The 26,072-nt window shown below is 47.2% G+C and overlaps 1 protein-coding gene across 1 annotated transcript in view; it reads right to left on the reverse strand.

Annotated features, from left to right (window-relative positions):
- Positions 1–26,072, reverse strand: part of LOC135056898 (VPS10 domain-containing receptor SorCS3-like) — a 1,027,710-nt gene that overhangs the window by 396,009 nt on the left and 605,629 nt on the right. The window contains 1 exon segment of the mRNA XM_063962650.1: positions 16,008–16,072. Within this exon segment, the coding sequence (XP_063818720.1) occupies positions 16,008–16,072 (65 nt within the window).

Genomic DNA, 26,072 nt, shown 5'->3' on the forward strand with positions numbered 1-26,072 from the left:
AAAACGAAAATACACTCCCCTATGGGCGGCCACTATGCGAACGCAGGACTGCAAAAATTCTTTAGCAAGTGAACAGGTCTGAATTAGCCCCTTAGTCCGTCTAGCTTGCATGTCCTGTAATCCATAGCACTGTGTCATCATCACAATCCGCAATAATAAATTCAGTGACTCTCCAAACGATGCCTGTGTCCAGGTAACTATAAGGAAGGCCGCTGCGTCTCTGTTTGCGGTAAAACCCTGCTTCATCCTGACACAAGTATTCTGACAAACACAACAAGGTCTACATACTATAGCAGACCACGAAGACTCCGTGTATAGGAGACGCATACACTGTATACAGAACGCTTTCTTGCATATAACCCCTGAATGTCTTACTCAATGATGATAACTCCTATTTTCAGGTTTCTTTTTGTTTTATTTTTGTCCTCTTTACCGTCTTTGTAGATACACAGTATAACGCTATCATAGAGAAGGAGAACAGAATGACAGACACGGGAATGGAGAAAGTTAAACCTCCTGTGAGGAAAGTTCCTTTGTAATACTGTATTTGAGCGATGTATAAGCAGGTAGTGACACAACCCAGCGTGCAGGGGAGGAGGAGAATCAAAGCGTTTCCTAATATCCTCAAAGTAACGCCGAGTATAAAACAATCAGCCAGTAACACAATTATAATCCCGGCTTCATTAGTTAGGGATTATTTGCTTTAATGTGCAGCAATTGCTCCGGCCTCCAGACTAACACGGAAAACTTAATTAATCCTCCGGGTAACACTTTAGTTTCAGATAAAAATGAAAATATTGTTCTTCGCATGAATTTGTGGGAGCGCAATGTGACAGCCGTACACGGGGATGCGGTGTCAGATCTCATTTATTTTTCTCTGACGTCCTAGTGGATGCTGGGGACTCCGTAAGGACCATGGGGATATAGCGGCTCCGCAGGAGACAGGGCACAATAATAAAAGCTTTAGGATCAGGTGGTGTGCACTGGCTCCTCCCCCTATGACCCTCCTCCAAGCCTCAGTTAGATTTTTGTGCCCGGCCGAGAAGGGTGCAATCTAGGTGGCTCTCCTGAGCTGCTTAGAATAAAAGTTTAAGTTAGGTTTTTTTCTTTCAGTGAGACCTGCTGGCAACAGGCTCACTGCTACGAGGGACTTAGGGGAGAGAAGTAAACTCACCTGCGTGCAGGATGGATTTGCTTCTTAGGCTACTGGACACCATTAGCTCCAGAGGGAGTCGGAACACAGGTCTCACCCTGGGGTTGGTCCCGGAGCCGTGCCGCCGACCCCCCTTGCAGATGCCGAAGTTGAAGAGGTCCAGAAACAGGCGGCAGAAGACTTTCAGTCTTCATGAGGTAGCGCACAGCACTGCAGCTGTGCGCCATTGTTGTCAGCACACTTCACCAACAGTCACCAACTGTCACTGAGGGTGCAGGGCGCTGGGGGGGGCGCCCTGGGCAGCAATGTATAATACCTTTTTATGGCTAAAATACATCACATATAGCCCTTGAGGCTATATGGATGTATTTAACCCCTGCCAGATCTCACAAACTCCGGGAGAAGAGCCCGCCGAAAAGGGGGCGGGCCTATTCTCCTCAGCACACGGCACCATTTTCCTGCTCAGCTCTGCTGTGAGGAAGGTTCCCAGGCTCTCCCCTGCACTGCACTACAGAAACAGGGTTAAAACAGAGAGGGGGGGCACTTATTTGGCGATATGATTACATATATAAAAATGCTATAAGGGAAAACACTTGTATAAGGGGTTGTCCCTGTATAATTATAGCGTTTTTGGTGTGTGCTGGCAAACTCTCCCTCTGTCTCCCCAAAGGGCTAGTGGGGTCCTGTCCTCTATCAGAGCATTCCCTGTGTGTGTGCTGTGTGTCGGTACGTGTGTGTCGACATGTAGGAGGACGATGTTGGTGAGGAGGCAGAGCAAATTGCCTGTATTGGTGATGTCACTCTCTAGGGAGTCGACACTGGAATGGATGGCTTATTTAGGAATTACGTGATAATGTCAACACGCTGCAAGGTCGGTTGACGACATGAGACGGCCGGCAAACAAATTAGTACCTGTCCAGGCGTCTCAGACACCGTCAGGGGCTTGTAAAAACGCCCATTTACCTCAGTCGGTTGACACAGACACAGACACGGACACTGACTCCAGTGTCGACGGTGAATAAACAAACATATTTTCCTTTAGGGCCACACGTTACATGTTAAGGGCAATGAAGGAGGTGTTACATATTTCTGATACTACAAGTACCACAAATAAGGGTATTATGTAGGGTGTGAATAAACTACTTGTAGTTTTTCCTGAATCAGATAAATTAAATGAAGTGTGTGATGATACGTGGGTTTCCTCCGATAGAAAATTATTGGCGGTATACCCTTTCCCGCCAGAAGTTAGGGCGAGTTGGGAAACACACCTTAGGGTGGATAAGGCGCTCACACGCTTATAAAAACAAGGGGCGTTACCGTCTCCAGATACGGCAGCCCTCAAGGAGCCAGCTGATAGGAAGCTGAAAAATATCCTAAAAGTATATACACACATACTGGTGTTATACTACGACCAGCAATCGCCTCAGCCTGGATGTGCAGCGCTGAGGGGGCTTGGTCGGATTTCCTGACTGAAAATATTGATACCCTTGACAGGGACAAGATTTTATTGACTATAGATGCATTTCTATATATGCGAGATGCGCAGAGGGATATTTGCATTCTGGCATCAAGAGTAAATGTGATGTCCATATCTGCCAGACGAAGACACGACAGTGGTCAGGTGATGCAGATTCCAGACGGCACATGGAAGTATTACCGTATAAAGGGGCGGTCCATCGGACCTGGTGGCCATGGCAACAGCTGAAAAATCCACCTTTTGTTACCCCAAGTCACATCTCAGCAGAAAAGGACACAGTCTTTTCAGTCTCAGTCCTTTCGTCCCCATAAGGGCAGGCGGGCAAAAGGGCCAGTCATATCTGCCCAGGGGTAGAGGAAAGGGAAGAAGACTGCAGCAGGCAGCCCATTCCCAGGAACAGAAGCCCTCCACAGCTTCTGCCAAGTCCGCAGCATGACGCTGGGGCAGTACAAGCGGACTCAGGTGCGGTAGGGGGTCATCTCAAGAGTTTCAGCACGCAGGGGGCTCACTCACAAGTGGACTCCTGGATCCTACACGTAGTATCCCAGGTGTACATTGGAAATTCGAGACGTCTCCCCCTCACAAGTTCCTGAAGTCTGCTTTACCAACGTCTCCCTCCGACAGGGAGGCAGTATTGGGAACAATTCACAGGCTGTATTCCCAGCAGGTGATAATCAAAGTACCCCTTCTACAACAAGGGAAGGGGTATTATTCCACACTATATTGTGGTACTGAAGCCAGACGGCTCGGTGAGATCTGAAATATTTGAACACTTACATACAAGCGTTCAAATCAAGATGGAGTCACTCAGAGTAGTGATAGCGAACCAGGAAGAAGGGGACGATATGGTGTCACTGGATATCAGGGACGCTTACCTACATGTCCAAATTTGCCTTCTCACCAAGGGTACCTCAGGTTCGTGGTACAGAACTGTCACTATCAGTTCAGACGCTGCCGTTTGGATTGTCCATGGCACCCCGGGTCTTTACCAAGGTAATGGCCGAAATGATGATTCTTCTTAAAAGAAATATGGACGCTTTCCTGATAAAGGCAAGGTCCAGAGAACAGTTGGAGGTCGGAGTAGCACTATCTTAAGTAGTTCTACGACAGCACGAGTGGATTCTAAATATTCCAAAATCGCAGTTTTTTCCGACGACACGTCTACTGTTCCTAGGGATGATTCTGGACACAGTCCAGAAAAGGATGTTTTCTCCCGGAGAAGAAAGCCAGGGAGTTATCCGAGCTAGTCAGGAACCTCCTAAAACCAGGAAAAGTATCAGTGCATCATTGCACAAGGATCCTGTGAAAAATGGTGGTTTCTTACAAAGCGATCCCATTCGGTAGATTTCACGCAAGAACCTTTCCGTGGGATCTGCTGGAAAAATGGTCCGGATCGCATCTTCAGATGCATCAGCGGATAACCCTGTCTCCAAGGACAAGGTTGTTTCTTCTGCGGTGGCTGCAGAGTGCTCATCTATGAAAGGGCCGCAGATTCGGCATTCAGGACTGGGTCCTGGTGACCACGGATGCCAGCCTGAGTGGCTGGAGAGCAGTCACACAAGGAAAAAATTTCCAGAGAGTGTGATCAAGTCTGGAGACTTCTCTCCACATAAATATACTGGAGCTAAGGGCAATTTACAATGCTCTAAGCTTAGCAAGACCTCTGCTTCAAGGTCAGCCGGTATTGATCCAGTGGGACAACATCACGGCAGTCGCCCACGTAAACAGGGCGGCACAAGAAGCAGGAGGGAAATGGCAGAAACTACAAGGATTCTTCGCTGGGCGAAAAATCATGTGATAACACTCTCAGCAGTGTTCATTCCGGGAGTGGAAAACTGGGAAGCAGACTTCCTCAGCAGGCATGACCTCTACCCGGGAGAGTGGGGACTTCATCGGGAAGTCTTCCACATGATTGTAAACCGTTGGGAAAAACCAAAGGTGGACATGATGGCGTCCCGCCTGAACAAAAAACTAGACAGATATTGCGCCAGGTCAAGGGACCCTCAGGCAATAGCGGTGGACGCTCTGGTAACACTGTGGGTGTACCAGTCAGAGTATGTGTTCCCTCCTATGCCTCTCATACCAAAAGTACTGAGAATCATGAGAGGGAGATGAGTAAGAACGATACTCGTGGTTCCGGATTGGCCAAGAAGGACTTGGTACCCGAAACTTCAAGAGATGTTCACGGAAGACCCGTGGCCTCTACCTTTAAGAAAGGACCTGCTCCAGCAGGGGCCTTGTCTGTTCCAAGACTTACCGCGACCGCGTTTGACGGCATGGCGGTTGAACGCCGGATCCTGAAAGGGCATTCCAGATGAAGTCATCCCTACCCTGGTCAAAGACAGGAAGGATGTAACCGCAAAACATTTTCACCGCATTTGGTGAAGATATGTTGCGTGGTGTGAGGCCAAGAAGGCCCCTACAGAGGAATTCCAACTGGGTCGTTTCCTACATTTCCTGAAAACAGGACTGTCTATGGGCCTAAAATTAGGGTCCATTAAGGTTCAAATTTCGGCCCTGTCGAATTTCTTCCAGAAAGAACTGGCTTTAGTGCCTGACGTTCAGATGTTTGTAAAAGGGGTACTGCATATACAGCCTCATTTTGTGCCCCAGTGGCACCTTGGGATCTCAATGTTGTTTTGAGTTTCCAAAAGTCACATTGGTTTGAACCACTCACCACTGTGGACTTAAAATATCTCACATGGAAGGTGACGATGCTATTAGCCCTGGCTTCAGCCAGGCGTGTGTCAGAATTGGCGGCTTTATCATATATAAAGCCCTTACTTAATTTTTCATTCTGACAGGGCAGAATTGAGGACTCGTCCTTAATTTCTCCTTAAGGTGTTTTCTGTTTTTCACATGAACCAACCTATTGTGGTACCTGCGGGTACTAGGGACTTGGAGGACTCCAAGTTACTTGACGTTGTCAGGGCCCTGAAAAATATGTTTCCAGGACGGCTGGAGTCAGAAAATCTGACTCGCTGTTTAGCCTGTATGCACCCAACAAGATGGGTGCTCCTGCTTCTAAGCAGACGATTGCTCGCTGGATTTGTAATACAATTCAGTTTACACATTCTGTGGCAGGCCTGCCACAGCCAAAATCTGTAAAAGCCCATTCCAAAAGGAAGGGGGCTCATCTTGGGCGACTGCCCGAGGGGTCTCGGCTTTACAACTTTGCCGAGCAGTTACTTGGTCAGGGGCAAACACGTTTGCTAAATTCTACAAATTTGATACCCTGGCTGAGGAGGACATGGAGTCTCTCATTCGGTGCTGCAGAGTCATCCGCACTCTCCCGCCCGTTTGGGAGCTTTGGTATAATCCCCATGGTCCTTACGGAGTCCCCAGCATCCACTAGGACGTCAGAGAAAATAAGATTTTACTTACCGATAAATCTATTTCTCGTAGTCCGTAGTGGATGCTGGGCGCCCATCCCAAGTGCGGATTGTCTGCAATACTTGTACATGTTATTGTTACAAAAATCGGGTTATTCTTGTTGTGAGCCATCTTGTCAGAGGCTCCTTCGTTGTTATCATACTGTTAACTGGGTTCAGATCACAGGTTGTACGGTGTAATTGGTGTGGCTGGTATGAGTCTTACCCGGGATTCAATATCCTTCCTTATTATGCACGCTCGTCCGGGCACAGTATCCTAACTGAGGCTTGGAGGAGGGTCATAGGGGGAGGAGCCAGTGCACACCACCTGATCCTAAAGCTTTTATTATTGTGCCCTGTCTCCTGCGGAGCCGCTATATCCCCATGGTCCTTACGGAGTCCCCAGCATCCACTACGGACTACGAGAAATAGATTTATCGGTAAGTAAAATCTTATTTTAAATGTTCCCTGCGTGTTACATACATGTGCTGTGTCTACTGAAATCCGATAATTAAGAAATGTTCGCACGAAACACCGGACAGTTGTGATTTAACAGATACACTTTCTATCTGCTGCTCGTGCTTGTGCCATAGTGAGGTATCTGGGGAGCCGTTACAGATTGCGGGGTTTTATGTGTCACCTGCAGAGACTAGAGCGGTGTTTCCCAATTCCTGTCCTCAGCACACCCTAACAGTGCATGTTTTCCAGATCTCCTGGTTGGTGCACAGGTGTATTCATTACTGGCTGACATACTTTCAAAGATCCACAGGTGGCACTGATTATTCCACCTGCTATTCTGGAGGTGATGTATCAAAGCATGGAGAGAGATAATGTGGAGAGAATTAAAGTACCAACCGATTAACTCCTGTCATTTTTCAAATACTGGGCGGGATGTACTATCCTTCGCCCCCGCGTTAAATACCGTTCTCTCTCCGTTCACACTCACCGCTCCGCTGCCCGCCGCTTCCCCTTAACTCCCCCATCTGCTTTCTTATTTCCCTCTCCCTCCTCCTCTTCACCGCCGCGGCCACAGAGTTCTATTATCACAGCGCTCCCCCTGGCGGTTGGCGCATGCGCACCACTCACTTTTCTTTTTTTTTTTTTTTGGGCATGCGCACATAGCCTTTCTGGACGGATCCTGGAGGCTTCCTGCGCTGCAGTTGCAGCTTCCGGCCTTGCACATGTGCAAACCGCCATGGGGAGCGCTGCGAGAGGAGAACTCCGTGGCTGCGGCGGTGAAGAGGAGGGGGAGGGAAATAAGAAAGCACATGGGGGAGTTACAGGGGAAGCGGCGGGCAGCGGAGCGGTGTGAACGGAGAGGAAACGGCACTTAACGCGGGGGCGAAGGATAGTACATCCCGCCCACAGCCTGTAACATGGCCGCAGGCGCTGGCTGGGCAGCGGGGCAGGGTGTCATCTTCCCCCCGGGCCAGTGCAATTTAAGTGTTCCAGGGACATATTTCCATTGCATTCTCCATGAAAAGCTGAGCCACTTGCTTGAGTCTGCCCCATCCCCAGGCTGAAAGTTGCCAGCCAGCCCCTGCATGGCAGATAGGAGTTGGTTGGTTGGTACTTTGGGGTCTATTTACTAAGCCTTGGATAGAGATAAAGTTGCTGGACATAAAGTACCAGCTAATCAGCTCCTGTAATTTTTCAAACCCAGCCTGTGACGTGGCAGTTAGGAGCTAATTGGCTGGTACTTTACCTCCGTCCACTCTCTCTCCATCCAAGGCTTACTAAATAGACCTATGGTATGGTCACCCCGCTCCTCCGTCCACAAGTGGAGCCGTCACGGGCCCTCATTCCGAGTTGTTCGCTCACAAGCTGCTTTTAGCAGCATTGCACACGCTAAGCCGCCGCCTACTGGGAGTGAATCTTAGCTTATCAAAATTGCGAACGAAAGATTAGCAGAATTGCGAATAGACACTTCTTAGCAGTTTCTGAGTAGCTCCAGACTTACTCGGCATCTGCGATCAGTTCAGTCAGTGTCGTTCCTGGTTTGACGTCACAAACACACCCAGCGTTCGCCCAGACACTCCTCCGTTTCTCCAGCCACTCCCGCGTTTTTCCCAGAAACGGTAGCGTTTTTTCACACACTCCCATAAAACGGCCAGTTTCCGCCCAGAAACACCCACTTCCTGTCAATCACATTACGATCACCAGAACGAAGAAAAAACCTCGTAATGCCGTGAGTAAAATACCTAACTGCATAGCAAATTTACTTGGCGCAGTCGCACTGCGGACATTGCGCATGCGCATTAGCGACTAATCGCTCCGTTGCAAGAAAAATATAACGAGCGAACAACTCGGAATGACCCCCACTGTCACCACTTACACCTTCAAACCTGGGTATGACTCAGAATGAGGCCCAATGACTCTGTGTTGTTGCAATGCAACATTTTTCACTCCCCAATAAACCCGATGACTTATTATAATCCCACCAGTGCTTTAAAGATATTTATTTCTCAGATACAGAACGGTTAATGTGGTTCAGCTCTGACATTAATGCATCCGGCTACATCATCCAATATTTTTTTTCTCCTTCTCCTGTTGGTTTACTCTGAGCTCAGCCTAAGCCAGACCACTAATCCAGAGAACTCCAGAGGTTTCAATGAAATCTAAGCAAATATTTAAATAAAGGTATTCTAGCAAGCGGGACGGCGCACACACCTGTAGGTCACATGTAACGCCAGAAGACAGATCCGTAAAATCCGAAATGCAAATAAGGCAAGGCCAGGGGAAAATCTGACGCGGGCACTATCCCTTAAGTTTCGAGCAAACAGCACAGGCCGCTGAGTCTGCGGCGCAGGTAATAAGTAAATAACATAAAGTAATTATCATTGAGATAGAAAAGCTATTTTGACGCCAGTACGAGCAATCAGGATAAAATAAATGACATGCTAAAATAAAAGCCTGGACGGTGAGGGTCCTACAGACGGCCAGGATTTAATACAGATAGTCATTCTTCTGTAACTGCGGTAGGTAATTAGCTCACGATTGTCAACCGTCCATAAATTTATATTTTCAATTTAAGGTTTACTGCATATAATTATTCATTAAAGGGTTGGTTAAATATTTTTAGGGAAGTCGAGATGACTTGTATGTTGTTTTTGACCATCTCCAAATATTCCACAGTAAGAGGATCAGGACAGGGAGCATTAACAGGCAGGGCCGGATTAAGCCTTGGGGGTGCCTGGGGCCAGGGCCGCAACTAGGGGGGGGCTAGGGAGGCATGTGACCCGGGCGCTGGATCAAAGGGGGCGCCAGGACAGTCACTTTAATGCCTTAACACCGGCCTCCCCCTGCGGCTGCAAGGAGCCGGACGCACTGGACTGAATAAACCACTGAGACTGGCGCACAGTTTACACGCCGCCACGGCCAGCCAAGTACCGGGCACTGACTGTCAGCCGCTACCTGGGAGAGCCGACGCCTCCGCAGTGACGCCCCGGGCCTGGGTGATGACAGCAGCCAATCAGCACCGGCTGCCCCGGGCTCACTCCGGGCTTCGTGTGCAGCGAGCAGGAGTGCAGGAAGAGCCGGGTGTGGTGAACAGCAGTCGGCTGTGGGTGATGACTGCTCCACCTGCCTGTGCAACCAGCGTAAGGAGAGACACCCGGGGCCAGAGGTAGGCAGCTGCCGCATTCGTGCATTATATAACACAGGGGAGCGGGACTACAAGTTCCAGCCGGTGGGACAGGCACACCTGCCGTGTAATGAGCAGCATCTCCAGGTCAGTTAATTGCACCGTACACCCATGCCTGGCTGCAGCTGCCTCCATACACTGTCAGTGTACAGTCCTCATATCATATGCTGCACTAGTGTCTGTGATAGAGGGATGGTAGTGTACTCATTGCTGTATATTATACACCTGCCATACACCCATGCCGTTTTATATTTTTTCTGTTAATTTGTATTTTTATTACAATCTGTTTTATTTTATTTCTGTATTTTTTTATTTGTGGGGGGTGGGGTGGTGGTGGTGGTGGTGAGGGGTGCCAAATTACTGCCTTGCCCCGGGCGCTGAAAATCCTAGTTTCGGCCCTGCTGGGGCACTTAAGACGGGCGGGCCCCGATGGAAGGTGGAGGATGAATATTAACTTGTGCATACCTTCCAACATGTCCCATTCCAGGAGGGACAAAATGCTCTCAGTCTGGAGGTCCTACTTAATATATGATTGCCGGCACCTGTGTTGAACTATTTAATTGATAAGAAAGGCGTTTCAACTAGAGATGAGCGCCGGAAATTTTTCGGGTTTTGTGTTTTGGTTTTGGGTTCGGTTCCGCGGCCGTGTTTTGGGTTCGACCGCGTTTTGGCAAAACCTCACCGAATTTTTTTTGTCGGATTCGGGTGTGTTTTGGATTCGGGTGTTTTTTTCAAAAAACCCTAAAAAACAGCTTAAATCATAGAATTTGGGGGTAATTTTGATCCCAAAGTATTATTAACCTCAAAAAACATAATTTACACTCATTTTCAGCCTATTCTGAACACATCACACCTCACAATATTATTTTTAGTCCTAAAATTTGCACCGAGGTCGCTGTGTGAGTAAGATAAGCGACCCTAGTGGCCGACACAAACACCGGGCCCATCTAGGAGTGGCACTGCAGTGTCACGCAGGATGTCCCTTCCAAAAAACCCTCCCCAAACAGCACATGAAGCAAAGAAAAAAAGAGGCGCAATGAGGTAGCTGTGTGAGTAAGATTAGCGACCCTAGTGGCCGACACAAACACCGGGCCCATCTAGGAGTGGCACTGCAGTGTCACGCAGGATGGCCCTTCCAAAAAACCCTCCCCAAACAGCACATGACGCAAAGAAAAAAAGAGGCGCAATGAGGTAGCTGACTGTTTGAGTAAGATTAGCGACCCTAGTGGCCGACACAAACACCGGGCCCATCTAGGAGTGGCACTGCAGTGTCACGCAGGATGGCCCTTCCAAAAAACCCTCCCCAAACAGCACATGACGCAAAGAAAAAAAGAGGCGCAATGAGGTAGCTGACTGTGTGAGTAAGATTAGCGACCCTAGTGGCCGACACAAACACCGGGCCCATCTAGGAGTGGCACTGCAGTGTCACGCAGGATGTCCCTTCCAAAAAACCCTCCCCAAACAGCACATGACGCAAAGAAAAAAAGAGGCTTTTTACTGATATTTGGTGTTTTGGATTTGACATGCTCTGTACTATGACATTGGGCATCGGCCTTGGCAGACGACGTTGCTGGCATTTCATCGTCTCGGCCATGACTAGTGGCAGCAGCTTCAGCACGAGGTGGAAGTGGATCTTGATCTTTCCCTAATTTTGGAACCTCAACATTTTTGTTCTCCATATTTTAATAGGCACAACTAAAAGGCACCTCAGGTAAACAATGCAGATGGATGGATTGGATACTAGTATACAATTATGGACGGGCTGCCGAGTGCCGACACAGAGGTAGCCACAGCCGTGAACTACCGCACTGTACTGTGTCTGCTGCTAATATATAGACTGGTTGATAAAGAGATAGTATACTCGTAACTAGTATGTATGTATAAAGAAAGAAAAAAAAACCACGGTTAGGTCACTGGTATATACAATTATGGACGGGCTGCCGAGTGCCGACACAGAGGTAGCCACAGCCGTGAACTACCGCACTGTACTGTGTCTGCTGCTAATATATAGACTGGTTGATAAAGAGATAGTATACTCGTAACTAGTATGTATGTATAAAGAAAGAAAAAAAAACCACGGTTAGGTGGTATATACAATTATGGACGGGCTGCCGAGTGCCGACACAGAGGTAGCCACAGCCGTGAACTACCGCACTGTACTGTGTCTGCTGCTAATATATAGACTGGTTGATAAAGAGATAGTATACTCGTAACTAGTATGTATGTATAAAGAAAGAAAAAAAAACCACGGTTAGGTCACTGGTATATACAATTATGGACGGGCTGCCGAGTGCCGACACAGAGGTAGCCACAGCCGTGAACTACCGCACTGTACTGTGTCTGCTGCTAATATATAGACTGGTTGATAAAGAGATAGTATACTCGTAACTAGTATGTATGTATAAAGAAAGAAAAAAAAACCACGGTTAGGTCACTGGTATATACAATTATGGACGGGCTGCCGAGTGCCGACACAGAGGTAGCCACAGCCGTGAACTACCGCACTGTACTGTGTCTGCTGCTAATATATAGACTGGTTGATAAAGAGATAGTATACTCGTAACTAGTATGTATGTATAAAGAAAGAAAAAAAAACCACGGTTAGGTCACTGGTATATACAATTATGGACGGGCTGCGGAGTGCCGACACAGAGGTAGCCACAGCCGTGAACTACCGCACTGTACTGTGTCTGCTGCTAATATATAGACTGGTTGATAAAGAGATAGTATACTCGTAACTAGTATGTATGTATAAAGAAAGAAAAAAAAAACCACGGTTAGGTGGTATATACAATTATGGACGGGCTGCCGAGTGCCGACACAGAGGTAGCCACAGCCGTGAACTACCGCACTGTACTGTGTCTGCTGCTAATATATAGACTGGTTGATAAAGAGATAGTATACTCGTAACTAGTATGTATGTATAAAGAAAGAAAAAAAAACCACGGTTAGGTCACTGGTATATACAATTATGGACGGGCTGCCGAGTGCCGACACAGAGGTAGCCACAGCCGTGAACTACCGCACTGTACACTGGTTGATAAAGAGATAGTAGTATACTCGTAACAACTAGTATGACGACGGTATAAAGAATGAAAAAAAAACCACGGTTAGGTGGTATATAATACAATTATGGTTGGACGGACTGCCTGCCGAGTGCCGACACAGAGGTAGCCACAGCCGTGAACTACCGCACTGTACACTGGTTGATAAAGAGATAGTAGTATACTCGTAACAACTAGTATGACGACGGTATAAAGAATGAAAAAAAAACCACGGTTAGGTGGTATATAATACAATTATGGTTGGACGGACTGCCTGCCGAGTGCCGACACAGAGGTAGCCACAGCCGTGAACTACCGCACTGTACACTGGTTGATAAAGAGATAGTAGTATACTCGTAACAACTAGTATGACGACGGTATAAAGAACGAAAAAAAAACCACGGTTAGGTGGTATATATTATAATACAATTATGGATGGACGGACTGCCTGCCGAGTTCCGACACAGAGGTAGCCACAGCCGTGAACTACCGCACTGTACACTGGTTGATAAAGAGATAGTAGTATACTCGTAACAACTAGTATGACGACGGTATAAAGAACGAAAAAAAAACCACGGTTAGGTGGTATATATTATAATACAATTATGGATGGACGGACTGCCTGCCGAGTTCCGACACAGAGGTAGCCACAGCCGTGAACTACCGCACTGTACACTGGTTGATAAAGAGATAGTAGTATACTCGTAACAACTAGTATGACGACGGTATAAAGAACGAAAAAAAAACCACGGTTAGGTGGTATATATTATAATACAATTATGGATGGACGGACTGCCTGCCGAGTTCCGACACAGAGGTAGCCACAGCCGTGAACTACCGCACTGTACACTGGTTGATAAAGAGATAGTAGTATACTCGTAACAACTAGTATGACTATGACGACGGTATAAAGAAAGAAAAAAAAAACCACGGTTAGGTGGTATATAATACAATTATGGATGGACGGACTGCCTGCCGAGTGCCGACACAGAGGTAGCCACAGCCGTGAACTACCGCACTGTACTGTGTCTGCTGCTAATATAGACTGGTTGATAAAGAGATAGTATACAATACTACTAATATACTGGTGGTCAGGCACTGGTCACCACTAGTCACACTGGCAGTGGCACTCCTGCAGCAAAAGTGTGCACTGTTTAATTTTAAATTAATATAATATTATGTACTCCTGGGGGCTCCTGCTATAACAACCTGCAGTGCTCCCCAGTCTCCCCCACAATTATTATAAGCTTTGCCTTTTATACATTGATGTGCAGCACACTGGGCTGAGCTGAGTGCACACAGACTGAGTCACACTGTGTGACTGGCTGCTGCTGTGTATCGTTTTTTTTCAGGCAGAGAACGGATATAGCAGAGAACGGATATATTATATTAAAATAAATAAAAGTTAACTAACAACAACTGCACTGGTCACTGTGGTAAACTCTGTCTGACTCTGCACAATCTCTCTCTCTCTTCTAATCTAATTTCTAATGGAGAGGACGCCAGCCACGTCCTCTCCCTATCAATCTCAATGCACGTGTGAAAATGGCGGCGACGCGCGGCTCCTTATATAGAATCCGAGTCTCGCGAGAATCCGACAGCGTCATGACGACGTTCGGGCGCGCTCGGGTTAACCGAGCAAGGCGGGAGGATCCGAGTCTGCTCGGACCCGTGAAAAAAACATGAAGTTCGTGCGGGTTCGGTTTCAGAGAAACCGAACCCGCTCATCTCTAGTTTCAACACAGGTGATTGCAATCATAAATTAAGAGGGAAGTCCAGGTAGAGAGCATTTTGTCCCTCCTGGAATGGGTCATGATGGGAGGTATAGATTGTGTATATTAAATTTAAACCAATAGTGTATATTAGATTTAACTAATAGTATAATAATGCCTGGATAGTGTTTATAGCTCCATCTAATTGAAAGACAACTATTTCAGAAACGTTTCTTGTAGTGGAACAAAGACAACTTTACCTTACAATATACATAGAAAAATAAAATAATTTATCTTGTCACATGCAAGAATAGCAGCAGCCTCTGTACTACAGTACTTACACACTGGGACAGGACTCAGGAGGACTCTGTGTGTTATCTCTAGACCTAAACGGTTTAGTTGCACAACAGGTTACACAGGACCCAGACACCCAGGCAGGGAGGAGGAGAGTAGCTGGGATCCCTGTGTCACTTACAGCTCTCCCCACACTCCTATCTCTCCTCTGGTTAGAAAGCTCTGTCGGTAGCTCATGAAACATGATATTCCTGTGTCTCTGACTGCACTGCATACTGTCCTGCTTGCATTCTTGCTGCTGGTTCTGCTGCTGCTTAAGAGGGAAAGCTAGTAATGCCAGTGTGCTCTGTCTGGGGGCCCCCCTGAGAAAAGGGGGGCCCGGGGGACAGTATGACCTGCATCCCCCCTTAATCTGGCTACGTGACCAGGACAGGGAGGGAGCATGTCCAAGTGGGTTTAGTATGAAATACAGTACAATCAAAATCCCGACGGTCAAAATCCCGACAAGGTCAAAATACCGGTCAAAATACCGACATTTAAAATGTCGACAGGTCAAAAAGTCTACACACGTTTTTCATTATTATTTTTTGGTTTGTATGTCGACTCATTCAGAGATGGACGCAATGTCAGTTTTGGACGTAGTTAGAGTCGAACTGCGCATGTGCCACAGTGGTCTTGCTACGAAAGTCGCAGTAACAAAGTGAATGACAGTCACGGACTGTTTGTGGTCGGTAATGGGGGGTGGGCAACTAAAACCCAGGCGTGTCGCGACCATCTTTGGGGGCATGTAAGTGCCTGCGATTGCGATGGCACTCGCAACTCAAACTGACTCCGTCGCCTAAGTTCCGTCAGCCAGTCGGCCATGGGGTCATCTTAATACAGATCCCAGCGGCTGCCACATTTGCATGTTTTCGTACAGCCACTGCGTACAAACTACCAGCTGCGGTGACATTAGCGCACATCCCTAAATCAGTCCCACAGCCCTCAAATTAGGTCTGTCCCAATGAAATCAGGACAGGGGGAGGTTTGGCTGTTGAACTACAAAACTACTTGAACTACAAGAATTCCATGCCAGTCCATGCTGGGACTTTTAGTTCCACAATAGCTGGACAGCCTGATCTTGCTGTACGTGAAGCATCCGGCTGAGCGCAGGGTTACCTGTAGACGTGTTGGGGTTAAGCCGTTAGAAATATCAGCTGTCACACAAGCTACCACTTGCTACTCAATTAAAATGTAAATTTTGGGCATTAAAAAGCACACGAGTTTGCATTGTAAAATGTGATTTCCATTATGTTTCGTCCAAAAGCACTCACGTCCGTCAGCTGTCCGCGCCTCCATGTGCACCAGGTCCGATTCCTTATCTAAGCCCATTACCGACCTAGAGAAATGAGAGCGAGAGAGAGAAATGGAACAATGAGATTCTTTCAACAAAGCCAGGAAGAGATAAAGTCACGTTACTGAACTGTATTGTATTTTAATTGCATGACCAATGGGGCATAAACAGCACAAATTGTCTATGTGGGGCGAATTATTATACGAGGCTCCGAGGCGAACGTGTAAGGTCTGACAGGCGAGTCATGCGCAGCTGGGTAAGGATTGGCAGTGTGGCTTTATACACTCCGGGCCCTTCAGAGAGTATTACAAACGTTACAGGCTCAATGACTTAATGACAATCAAGACAGGCGGCTGAAGGGTAACTGTAATGAATATATAAGGCACGGCCGTCGGCAGCAAAAACATATTAGAGTTCCACATTGTGGCCTATGAACATAATAATTTGGATTATGTGTGGTCAGAATGGCCACTTAGTGCCCTCTCTTCTTACCCCACCTCTCCCACTCTCCTGGCACTGCTGCACGTCCCTTATTTTACCATCTATATGGGGATTATTAATACTCAACGTCCTGAGAGACCCACATAAAGTTATTACGTCAGGGTCTTCTCCCAGTCAGGGCCAAAATCACAAAAGGATGGGACTACAGTTCCAGGCCTCCACATCGAAATAGGCCCGTCGCCATGGCAGCCTAATGATCATTGTCTGGCCGCACAGTCACCTCAGATCATAAGTATTAATACTGTATTTCTGTTTTCGTCAGAGAATGCTGCAATTTTTCCACTTTTACATATTTATTGTGACATTATGGCTGATGGTGTAGGATGTGGACATGCCCACATGGCAATGGCCACACCCACACATTACTGGACACACCTCCACCCAAAATGGTCGACAGGCACAAGGTCAACATGGACAAAAGGTCGACACTGGAAAAGGTCGACAGGTTCAAAAGGTTGCCATGACACTGGTCGACACACACATGGTGAACATTTTTTGGGGGGGGTTTGTTAATGTTTTGGGACTTTTTCCTTCCTTGACGATCCAAGCCACAAATCATAACCTTTAGTAACCTTGTGCCCATAACGCGGCGAGGAAAGTGAGCCTGCGAGGGGCCACATTTCTACAAATGGTGGTCCCAGGTGGAAAAATGATCCACACTAACCCCAAAAATGCAAAAAAAGTGTGTCAACCATTTTTGTGTGTCGACTATTGTCATGTCAACCTTATGGCTCTGTCAACCTTTTGTACTTGTCGACTGTTTTTCGATGTCGGCAAATCATATATAAATCTTTTGTCCATGTCGACGTTGTGCCTGTTGACCATGTGCGGTCGACTTAATGACTGCAGACTTACTGAATGTACAGATGGCGCTATCTTTATCTTGGCCTTTAATAGGGGTAACTGAGCCAGTGCTATCGGACTTAATTCCCCTGCTGTATTGTTCTCTCTGTATTGTATTGCAACTGAGAACAATAGATGAAAGGATCATGCTAATAAACCATGGTGCACCTAGGTGCAGCAGAGAAGGCTAGATGATCGTGACTCCATCTGTAGATCTTCTATACCACACCTCCTTCATCATATTAAGTCCCAGTCCCATGTGACCCGTAAGATCACCCTGCTCCCAGTGTCGTGGGCTGGACAGGGCTGCAATGTTTGTGTTGCAATCATGACATCATAGCCTGCCCCTACTGGAAAAGGCAGCAACAGGGAGGTGATGACGCGATTTGAGTCTCCACTTTGCTTTCTTCTGCCTGGATCTCCCTCTCTAAGAGAATACATAGGCAAGTATAGTGTGTATAGTGTGTGTGTGTGGGTCCGTGTGTCCGTGTGTGTCTGTCTGTCATAATCTAAAAAAATACAAACATCTAATCCTGAATATCTTTTACACATATGGATTTGATCGTTTCTAGGGATGAACCCCCGTGAACTTTGAGATTCGAGCCCGGATCCGAGACAAGCTCGGTTTTGCGTGCCTAACTCAGATCCGAAAACGAGGCCAAACATCATCATTCCGCTGTCTGACACTGCAGTGCCACTCCTAGATGGGCCAGGTGTTTGTGCTGCCCACTTGTGTCGCTTAGCTTAGTCATCCAGCAACCTCGGTGCGCCTCTTTTACTTCTTTGCATTATGTGCTGTTTGGGGCCTAGTTTTTTTAAGTGCCATCCTGTCTGACACTGCAGTGCCACTCCTAGATGGGCCAGGTGTTTGTGCCGCACACTTGAGTCGCTTAGCTTAGTCACACAGCGACCTCGGTGCAATCTTTTGGCCTAAAAACAATATTGTGAGGTGTTCAGAATAGACTGGAAATGAGTGGAAATGAATGTTATTGAGGTTAATAATACTGTAGGAACAAAATTAACCCCAAATTCTGTGATTTTACCTGATCTTATGTTTGTTTGTTTTTAAAAATACAGATCCAAAACAAAAACACAAAACCCGAAAAATGTTCCGACGCACCACCCCTAATCATTTCCAGCCCCATGCCAGCAGTTCCAAAATTTCTCAGACATCCCATACTGTACGAGCAGGTGCTGCAGACTGAGGGCCTAATTCAGCATGGATCGTTATTCAGAGAAACTGCAGTTGTCTGCGAGTAGAAAGGCGCCGCCCCGACAGGAAGAAGCAACGCCCCGCACAAGTCTGTGAATGTATCGCAGATCGCTATCCACTCGCAGATGCATACGCAGTTCCCGGAAACATCGGACATTTTTAGCCATCTGAGCAAATGTGAGTCGTCGGTCTGAGGCTGCAACTAATCTGCGACTGAGACGGGCTGGAAGCGGTCTGCGCTGACGTCAGAGACCCTCCCCAAAAACGCCTGGGCACGTCTGCGTTTTTCCTGACAAACCCAAGAAAATACCACGTTTCCGCCCAGAAACGCCGGCTTCCTAGCAGTCAAACAGCGGCTACATTGCAATCATGATCTGTGCACAATTTCTGTCACTATTACCTCACACACGCACGCAATGCGAACGCTACGCATGCACAGTCGTTGGATAATCGCTCAATTTGCAATTTCTCTGAATAGCGATCCACGCTGAATTAGTCCCTGAATACTGTAAAGTGCTAAACGTCGCCTCAAACGCACATTCCACGCTGGTTGGGCACACATTGCCTTCCCTGTGTTAGGCGCCATGTTCACACTAAAGGCCCAATTCAGCATGGGTTGTAGTTGTGCGAAAAACTGCACAAGTACAACCCTGTACACTAACATGCGGGGGGGGGACGCCCAGCACAGGTGCCGTGTCCTGCCCCCCCTTCCCTGCTAAAATGCGAGCGCATTGCTAAACAGCACAGCGCTCTCACAATTAAGGTTGCCCCCGCCTTTGCAGCATAGCTAGCGGAGGGCCGCCATCTTTTGGGCCACATCTGCTGTGTGTGATGTCATGCAGCCGCGGTGGCCAGCCCCACAAACAGTCCGGACACGCCCCAAATGGTGCTTCGATGCCCTCAAAACGCGGTGCCGACACCTCGTCACCGCCTCCTGACAGGACCAGACTACAATCGCATGCAATCGTAGTTTAAGACCATGCACCATACTTACCGACATTCTGGCTGCTCTCTGCGGGAGAGAGCAGCCAGGTCGGCTCAGCAGGGGGGCAGGGGAGGGCTGTGACGTGAGGAGGGGGTGGGCTGGGGGCGGGGTTACAGTGGCACATACTTTAAGCCACGCCCCCGCTCTGTAATGCCGCGATCACCGGCATTACACTGCAGGGGGTGTGGCTATGATGACGCGATTCAGCAAGAATCGCGTCATCGACTGCCTGGACCGCCCACTTTACACACTAAGTGGGCGGATGGGCAGGGAAGACCCCTGAAATCAGGAGACTTGCCTGCTCTTCCGGGGGGCCGGGAGGGTCACCCAATTTTCGGGAGCCTCGCGGCCATTCCGGGAGAGTAGGCAAGTATGCCATGCACATGTGCTGAAATCACCTAATAGCCATTTCAGCACATTAGCGTACCATCCAGGATCGGACCCTGAGTACAGACTTGTTGCACAGGGGGGTACAGCTAAGGTCAGACTTGTGCACAGCTAGAGTACACAGCAGGTCTCCGCAGAGGTACTGGGGATGCAGCTATAGGCAGCGTCTAGCATTGCAACATGTTCAAACTTATTAGCCTTCATCAAAGTAACTCAATCTGACTGTAAATCCCATTACACAGGATGCTGGGCCGGTCTCTTTTGACCTTGATATTTTCTGGCTGCCAGACATCTTCATCTCCCTGTAGCTCATTTGTCACTGGGAAGTAAGTGCTCTTGAAGTTTGGAGAACTGACAACACCGGCGGCTGTAGTTGTCCCCATTTCTTGTCCATGGGGCAGGTGCGATATACAGCAACCAGCCATTCCATTCTCCGTCCTAACCCGTCGGGACTGGCCTCTCCTGGGATGATAGCAAAATACATTGGTTTTTACACTTGTTTAAGCTCTTGCCCTGAAGAGATGGACTCCCGGGAAATGTTCCGTGAACATACTTGCTTGTCTTTTGGAAAATAAATAATTCATGCTTTATCCAAAGGCACAAAACTACAGGATGAGGGGATTTCACAAATGAAGACAAACAGCAGAAATCTGCAAATTGTCTTTCGGAATAGATTACAATAAGGCCCGTTGTCTGTGATTGGACGCCAGTATGTAGACGCTGCAGTTTGTGACCAAAGTCAGATATTTATTACAAAAACAGACGTCACCAATATCTCTATTGAATACGAATTTGAAAATGATTTCTAAGATAATGGCAAATAGGTTGCAACTGATTCTCTCTGGCCGAGTGATCGCATTTGCAAAACCTCTGGCTGAGGTTTACGGAGGGATGCCCGTGATCACGCAGGAACCGTTCTGCACATGTGCAGGATGGGTCATGCACAGTTTCACAATAATCATGAAACTGCGCAGGTGATCGCACAAGCGAACACTACTGAATGAGGCCCTCTGACGTTCAGGCACCGCGTCAGTTGGGTATTGTCTGTGGTCGCCATTCGGTGATTCGCACAGCGATTGCTGCTGTTGCAGTGGCTTTCTAAAACTCCAGAACGAAAAGTATTTTATTGAGTCTCAACACACACAACATGACTTTGACACAGAAGTTTCCCCCATGTCTTTAAGGACTTAAGAGCTGTGGCGTAACTGTTAATTTGCCTACCCCCCAAAAAAAAAGGTTTCAGGCACCCCCCTCCCCCCCATGGTACCTGCTCATTGTCAGGGGTCCAGCTCGTTGTCAGGGACCCTCACCCCTCTGGCCGCCATGTGTTTGCGGTCCTGTTGCACCTGTCCCCATTAAAAATGTCCCTCCCAAAATGTCCGCCTCCTTAATAACTGTCTCCTCTGAGGCGGCAACCATTTTGGGAGGGACATTTTCAAAGGAGGCAGGCGCGACGAGACCACAGATAAGTATCTCCAAGTTCAAGCAGTGGTATAGCAATAGCCCCCACAGACCCCCAGCACCCACAAGCCACCCAGCGCTTCCATGCCACCGTAGGGTGCCACTGCTCAAGAGATGTGAATTTGACCCCTCATACGTCTTATTCATTATTTTTATTTTCGCCTCTCCCACTATGTTGTTTAATAGGGTATGGGCAGGGCTGTCTTAACAACGTTGTAGGCCCTGGACAAAGCAGTGTACTTGGGCCCTTATCCACCCAATTATGGGAATAAATGAAAATAAAAGTCATTAAATTCCCCTCTTGTGGTCCTGTGCTCTCTTACCACATGCTTCCATAAGGGGAATGGCTGTCAGCACTTTGATTGGTGGATAGCTCCAGCCATCCACCAATCAGCATGCTGACAGCCATTCTGCCTTGCTGCTCTGATTGGGGTAAATTTACTAAGATGGGAGTTCTTTTTAAGATGGGATGTTGCCCATAGCAACCAGAGTCCAGGTATTATCTTCTAGAAGGTGCTAGATAAATGAGAAGTAGAGTCTGATTGGTTGCTATGGGCAACATCCCATCTTAAATAGAACTCCCATCTTAGTAAGTTTACCCCATTGTGTGTAACTCACAATCAGAGTGACTGGGTTACTTTCTCTACCTGCCTAACTAGAAGCTCCAGAGGCACCAGCGAGAAGGCCCCAAAACGCGTGGGACCCTGGGCAGCTGCCCAGTTTGCCTAAATGTTAAGATGGCTCTGGGTATGAGGAGGTCACTTGCTCATGCAAAGGGGTATAAGACAGGCTTGGCCACTTTCACCTTAAGTTATCCATTGATCCACTGTTTAGTCTGCTGAAGGCATCTCCTACGTTTCAGGATATACCCATTGGCACTGCTGAAGTCAAACCCTCAGCAATTGCTGAAGACGTCTTATCATATACGAGATTGCAAATCCAAAACATTCCCTATCTTTGACCTTGCAGTGGTTACATGACGTTGGCGCTATCTCTGGGTTTGAGGTTAATACGACCAAATCTATAAGTTTATGTTTAACTCCAGGGGCCTTTAAACTGTCATGGAGAAGACACATTCCCCTGTCTTGTGCAGAGTCGCCTTTTACATACCTAGATATCCAACTCCCAAAACGGCCATCGGACCTGTATATTATTACAGCTATCACAGCCAAGTTGGTAGAGCTGTAGGGGTGGAACCATCTACCGTTATCCTATTTAGGCAAAGCAAGTCTAAATAAATGATTTTCCCAATGAATGTATCTTTTGCAATCTCTTTCCTGGCTGCTTACACTGCAGGTTGTAGCAAAGATCAATACATCGTTTTGAAAATTTATCTGGAAGAGTAAATGTCCGTAAATTGCACTTTTAGAGTTACAACAAACTAAATCTAATGGAAGCATTCATTTCCAATTCCCCCAGGTCGTACGATATAATCACGCTGGACTACTGCGTTACCTCCATGATTGGTTATACTGCAGTGACATACTGTATACTATATACCAACTCTCCCCTGGAAAAACAATTTCTATCTGAGGGCAAACTAATCAGCTTTCTTCACCAGAAGGATGCGGATATTTGCCAAGAAGTGAGATATAGGGGGTCATTCCGAGTTGTTCGCTCGCAAGCTGCTTTCAGCAGCTTTACACACGCTAAGCCGCCGCCTACTGGGAGTGAATCTTAGCTTCTTAAAATTGCGAACGAAAGATTCTCTAAATTGCGACCACACACCTCTTAGCAGTTTCTGAGTAGCTCCAGACTTACTCGGCATCTGCGATCAGTTCAGTGCTTGTCGTTCCTGGTTTGACGTCACAAACACACCCAGCGTTCGCCCAGACACTCCTCCGTTTCTCCAGCCACTCCCGCGTTTTTCCCAGAAACGGTAGCGTTTTTTCGCACACACCCATAAAACGGCCTGTTTCCGCCCAGAAACACCCACTTCCTGTCAATCACACTCCGATCACCAGAACGAAGAAAAAACCTTGTAATGCCGTGAGTAAAATTCCTAACTGCATAGCAAATTTACTTGGCGCAGTCGCACTGCGGACATTGCGCATGCGCATTAGCGACTAATCGCTCCGTTGCGAGAAAAAAATACTGAGCGAACAACTCGGAATGACCCCCATAATCTTTTATTATGGTCCATACAAAATTATTGTACAGTCTAAGGCATGACTGTAACCTTAATGTGCACAGATATGTTTTAGTCATTCCTGTGCAACACTGACTCTCTGTTTACGGCTTGGTGGAGGGAGGGGGTAAAAGACGTAGACCGCCTTGTTCTTTATGCAACTAAGAAACCACTGACATTAGCTGAAGCAGGGGAGAAATTTCCTGTACTTCCACTCTATCCCCTGGACATTACCTACTCTCTACAAGGGTTTTCAGACGGGATCCGGTCTGAAGATCGACAGTGTCTAGGTCGACAATGTTTAGGTCGACCACTATAGGTCGACAGTCACTAGGTCGACATGGATGGAAGGTCGACAGGGTTTCTAGGTCGACATGTGCTAGGTCGATAGGTCTAAAGGTCGACATGAGTTTTTCAAAAAAAAATTCTTTTTTTTAATTTTTTCATACTTAACGATCCATGTGGACTACGATTGGAACGGTAAAGTGTGCCGAGCGAAGCGAAGGCACCATGCCCGAAGCATGGCGAGCCATGCGAGGGGACGCAATGCACTAATTTGGGATCCCGGTCACTCTACGATAAAACGACACCAAAAAAAAAAAATCCTCATGTCGACCTTTAGACCTGTCGACCTAGCACATGTCGACCTAGAAACCCTGTCGACCTTCCATCCATGTCGACCTATAGTGGTCGACCTAAACATTGTCGACCTAGACACTGTCGATTTGATGAACCACACCCTTTCAGACCAGGATTGGCGAAATTGGTTTGACGAGCCATTTCACTTAATTATGCTCTATTGCGGAAACATATTGACCACTCAGAGGTTCACCAGGGTGTTTGTCAATGGTTGTTGTCTTTCCACACGTTCTCCATAAGAACGTAAGTACTTTGTTTACAGGTTATGTCCTACACACAATATCAAGAAATGTTTTTCAGTAGTTTCCGTTGGTCCTTTTACTCACCTCATCGTCAGTTCCTATCAGTAATGTCCACGTTCTATTGCTGCTTGCATTGTCATACCCCACAGGCAGATTTGTTGGATCTGCCCCCTTCTTCAACAATTCTGGCAAGACAATTCTCATTGAAAGACTTGGAAAACTCCTTACCCTTTGCAGAAATATCCAAATTTATGATGGTTCCAAATGACCATAGAGTAGAGAGCTGTAGTCTCTAGAGGCTGTAGCCAGGGATACTGAAATTGGCCAAAGCCACAAATGATTTGCCACTTTGGGGTCTATGTACTTAGCCTTGGAGAGAGAAAGGGAGTACATCCCACCACTTACTGAAACTATACTAATCGCATATGCAATTAGTAATGCAAAAGACAGCTCTCCCCATAAGAGCTGTCATTTGCAATGACGGAACTTTCAGGTTTCAGGCCCGGGAGTCCCTCTGCGCCTGCGGAGATGGCTGCAGCGGCCACAGGGTGTGCTGGAAGGGATCCGATTGGATCCCTCTCAGGGGAATGCAGAAAAAAGCCCATAGGCTTCTATAGGGTTACCCACCACAACAAAGCCCTGGGATGCAGGGCATAGTACTAGAGATGAGCGGTTCCGATTCCTTGGAACCCGCCCCATTCCAAACTGATGGAATCCGAGTCAAAATGAGCCGCGGCCCAGGAGTTCCCACCAGACTCAGATTTAAGATCAAGGCCATACATCATCCTCCAGAAGTTAGATTGTAATGGGTTTTGGGTCCTATATAAGGTTTTAAGTTTGCACCACCTGTGTACGCTATACCCCAGTGCGGTTATCAGTCACGTACATATTAAAATTAAACCCCTTTGAATCGCCTCAGTGCAAAGATATTCTTCTATTGTTTGTACTGTTTGGTGCACTTTACCCTAGTGCACTTTGTTCAAAGCCTCGTGATCCCATGCAGTTTGAACCAAGCTGCGAGTTCAAAAAAAGAAAACTAAAAGTATGTATATATAGATCTATTGTTTGTACTGTTCTGTGCACTGTACCCGAGAACACTGTGGCAATGTTTCATAGATGTGCTATAAACTGCCATGTGTTTGTGCTGCTGTACTGTCTCTTAGTAACCAGCCAGCTAACTGCAGCCTTTGGTCAAAAGCGAATGAAAACAATGTTGTGAGGTGGTCAAAAGTGACTGGAAATGAGTGGAGATGAATGCTAATAATGTTAATAATACTCTAGGAACAAAAAAGGACCAAATTATGTGATCCTAGCTCTTTTTGTAAATTTCTGGGGGAAATCCAAAACCAAAACCAGTCACGCCGAAACCCAAAACCAAAACTGGATGACGAATTAGAATAAAACCCAGCAAATATGGTCCGGCAAACATCTCTATATAGTACAATGCGGCCAAAGTCCGAAAACAGGAGTTTTCCGGGTTTTGGCCACATTTTCACTTAAGTACATCCCGCACTTTATCCTCAAAGGCAGAGCTGCCCCCAGCTATAGTTTATACAGTGTGGGCTGATTTACCTGCTGGGAGGCATATGTACACTTCTGTGCGAAGAGTCGGAAATGGGCTGTAACCGGGTATTCTCTCCTAGGAA

This window comes from Pseudophryne corroboree, chromosome 3 (genome assembly GCF_028390025.1).
Source record: "Pseudophryne corroboree isolate aPseCor3 chromosome 3, aPseCor3.hap2, whole genome shotgun sequence".
Lineage (NCBI taxonomy): Eukaryota > Metazoa > Chordata > Amphibia > Anura > Myobatrachidae > Pseudophryne > Pseudophryne corroboree.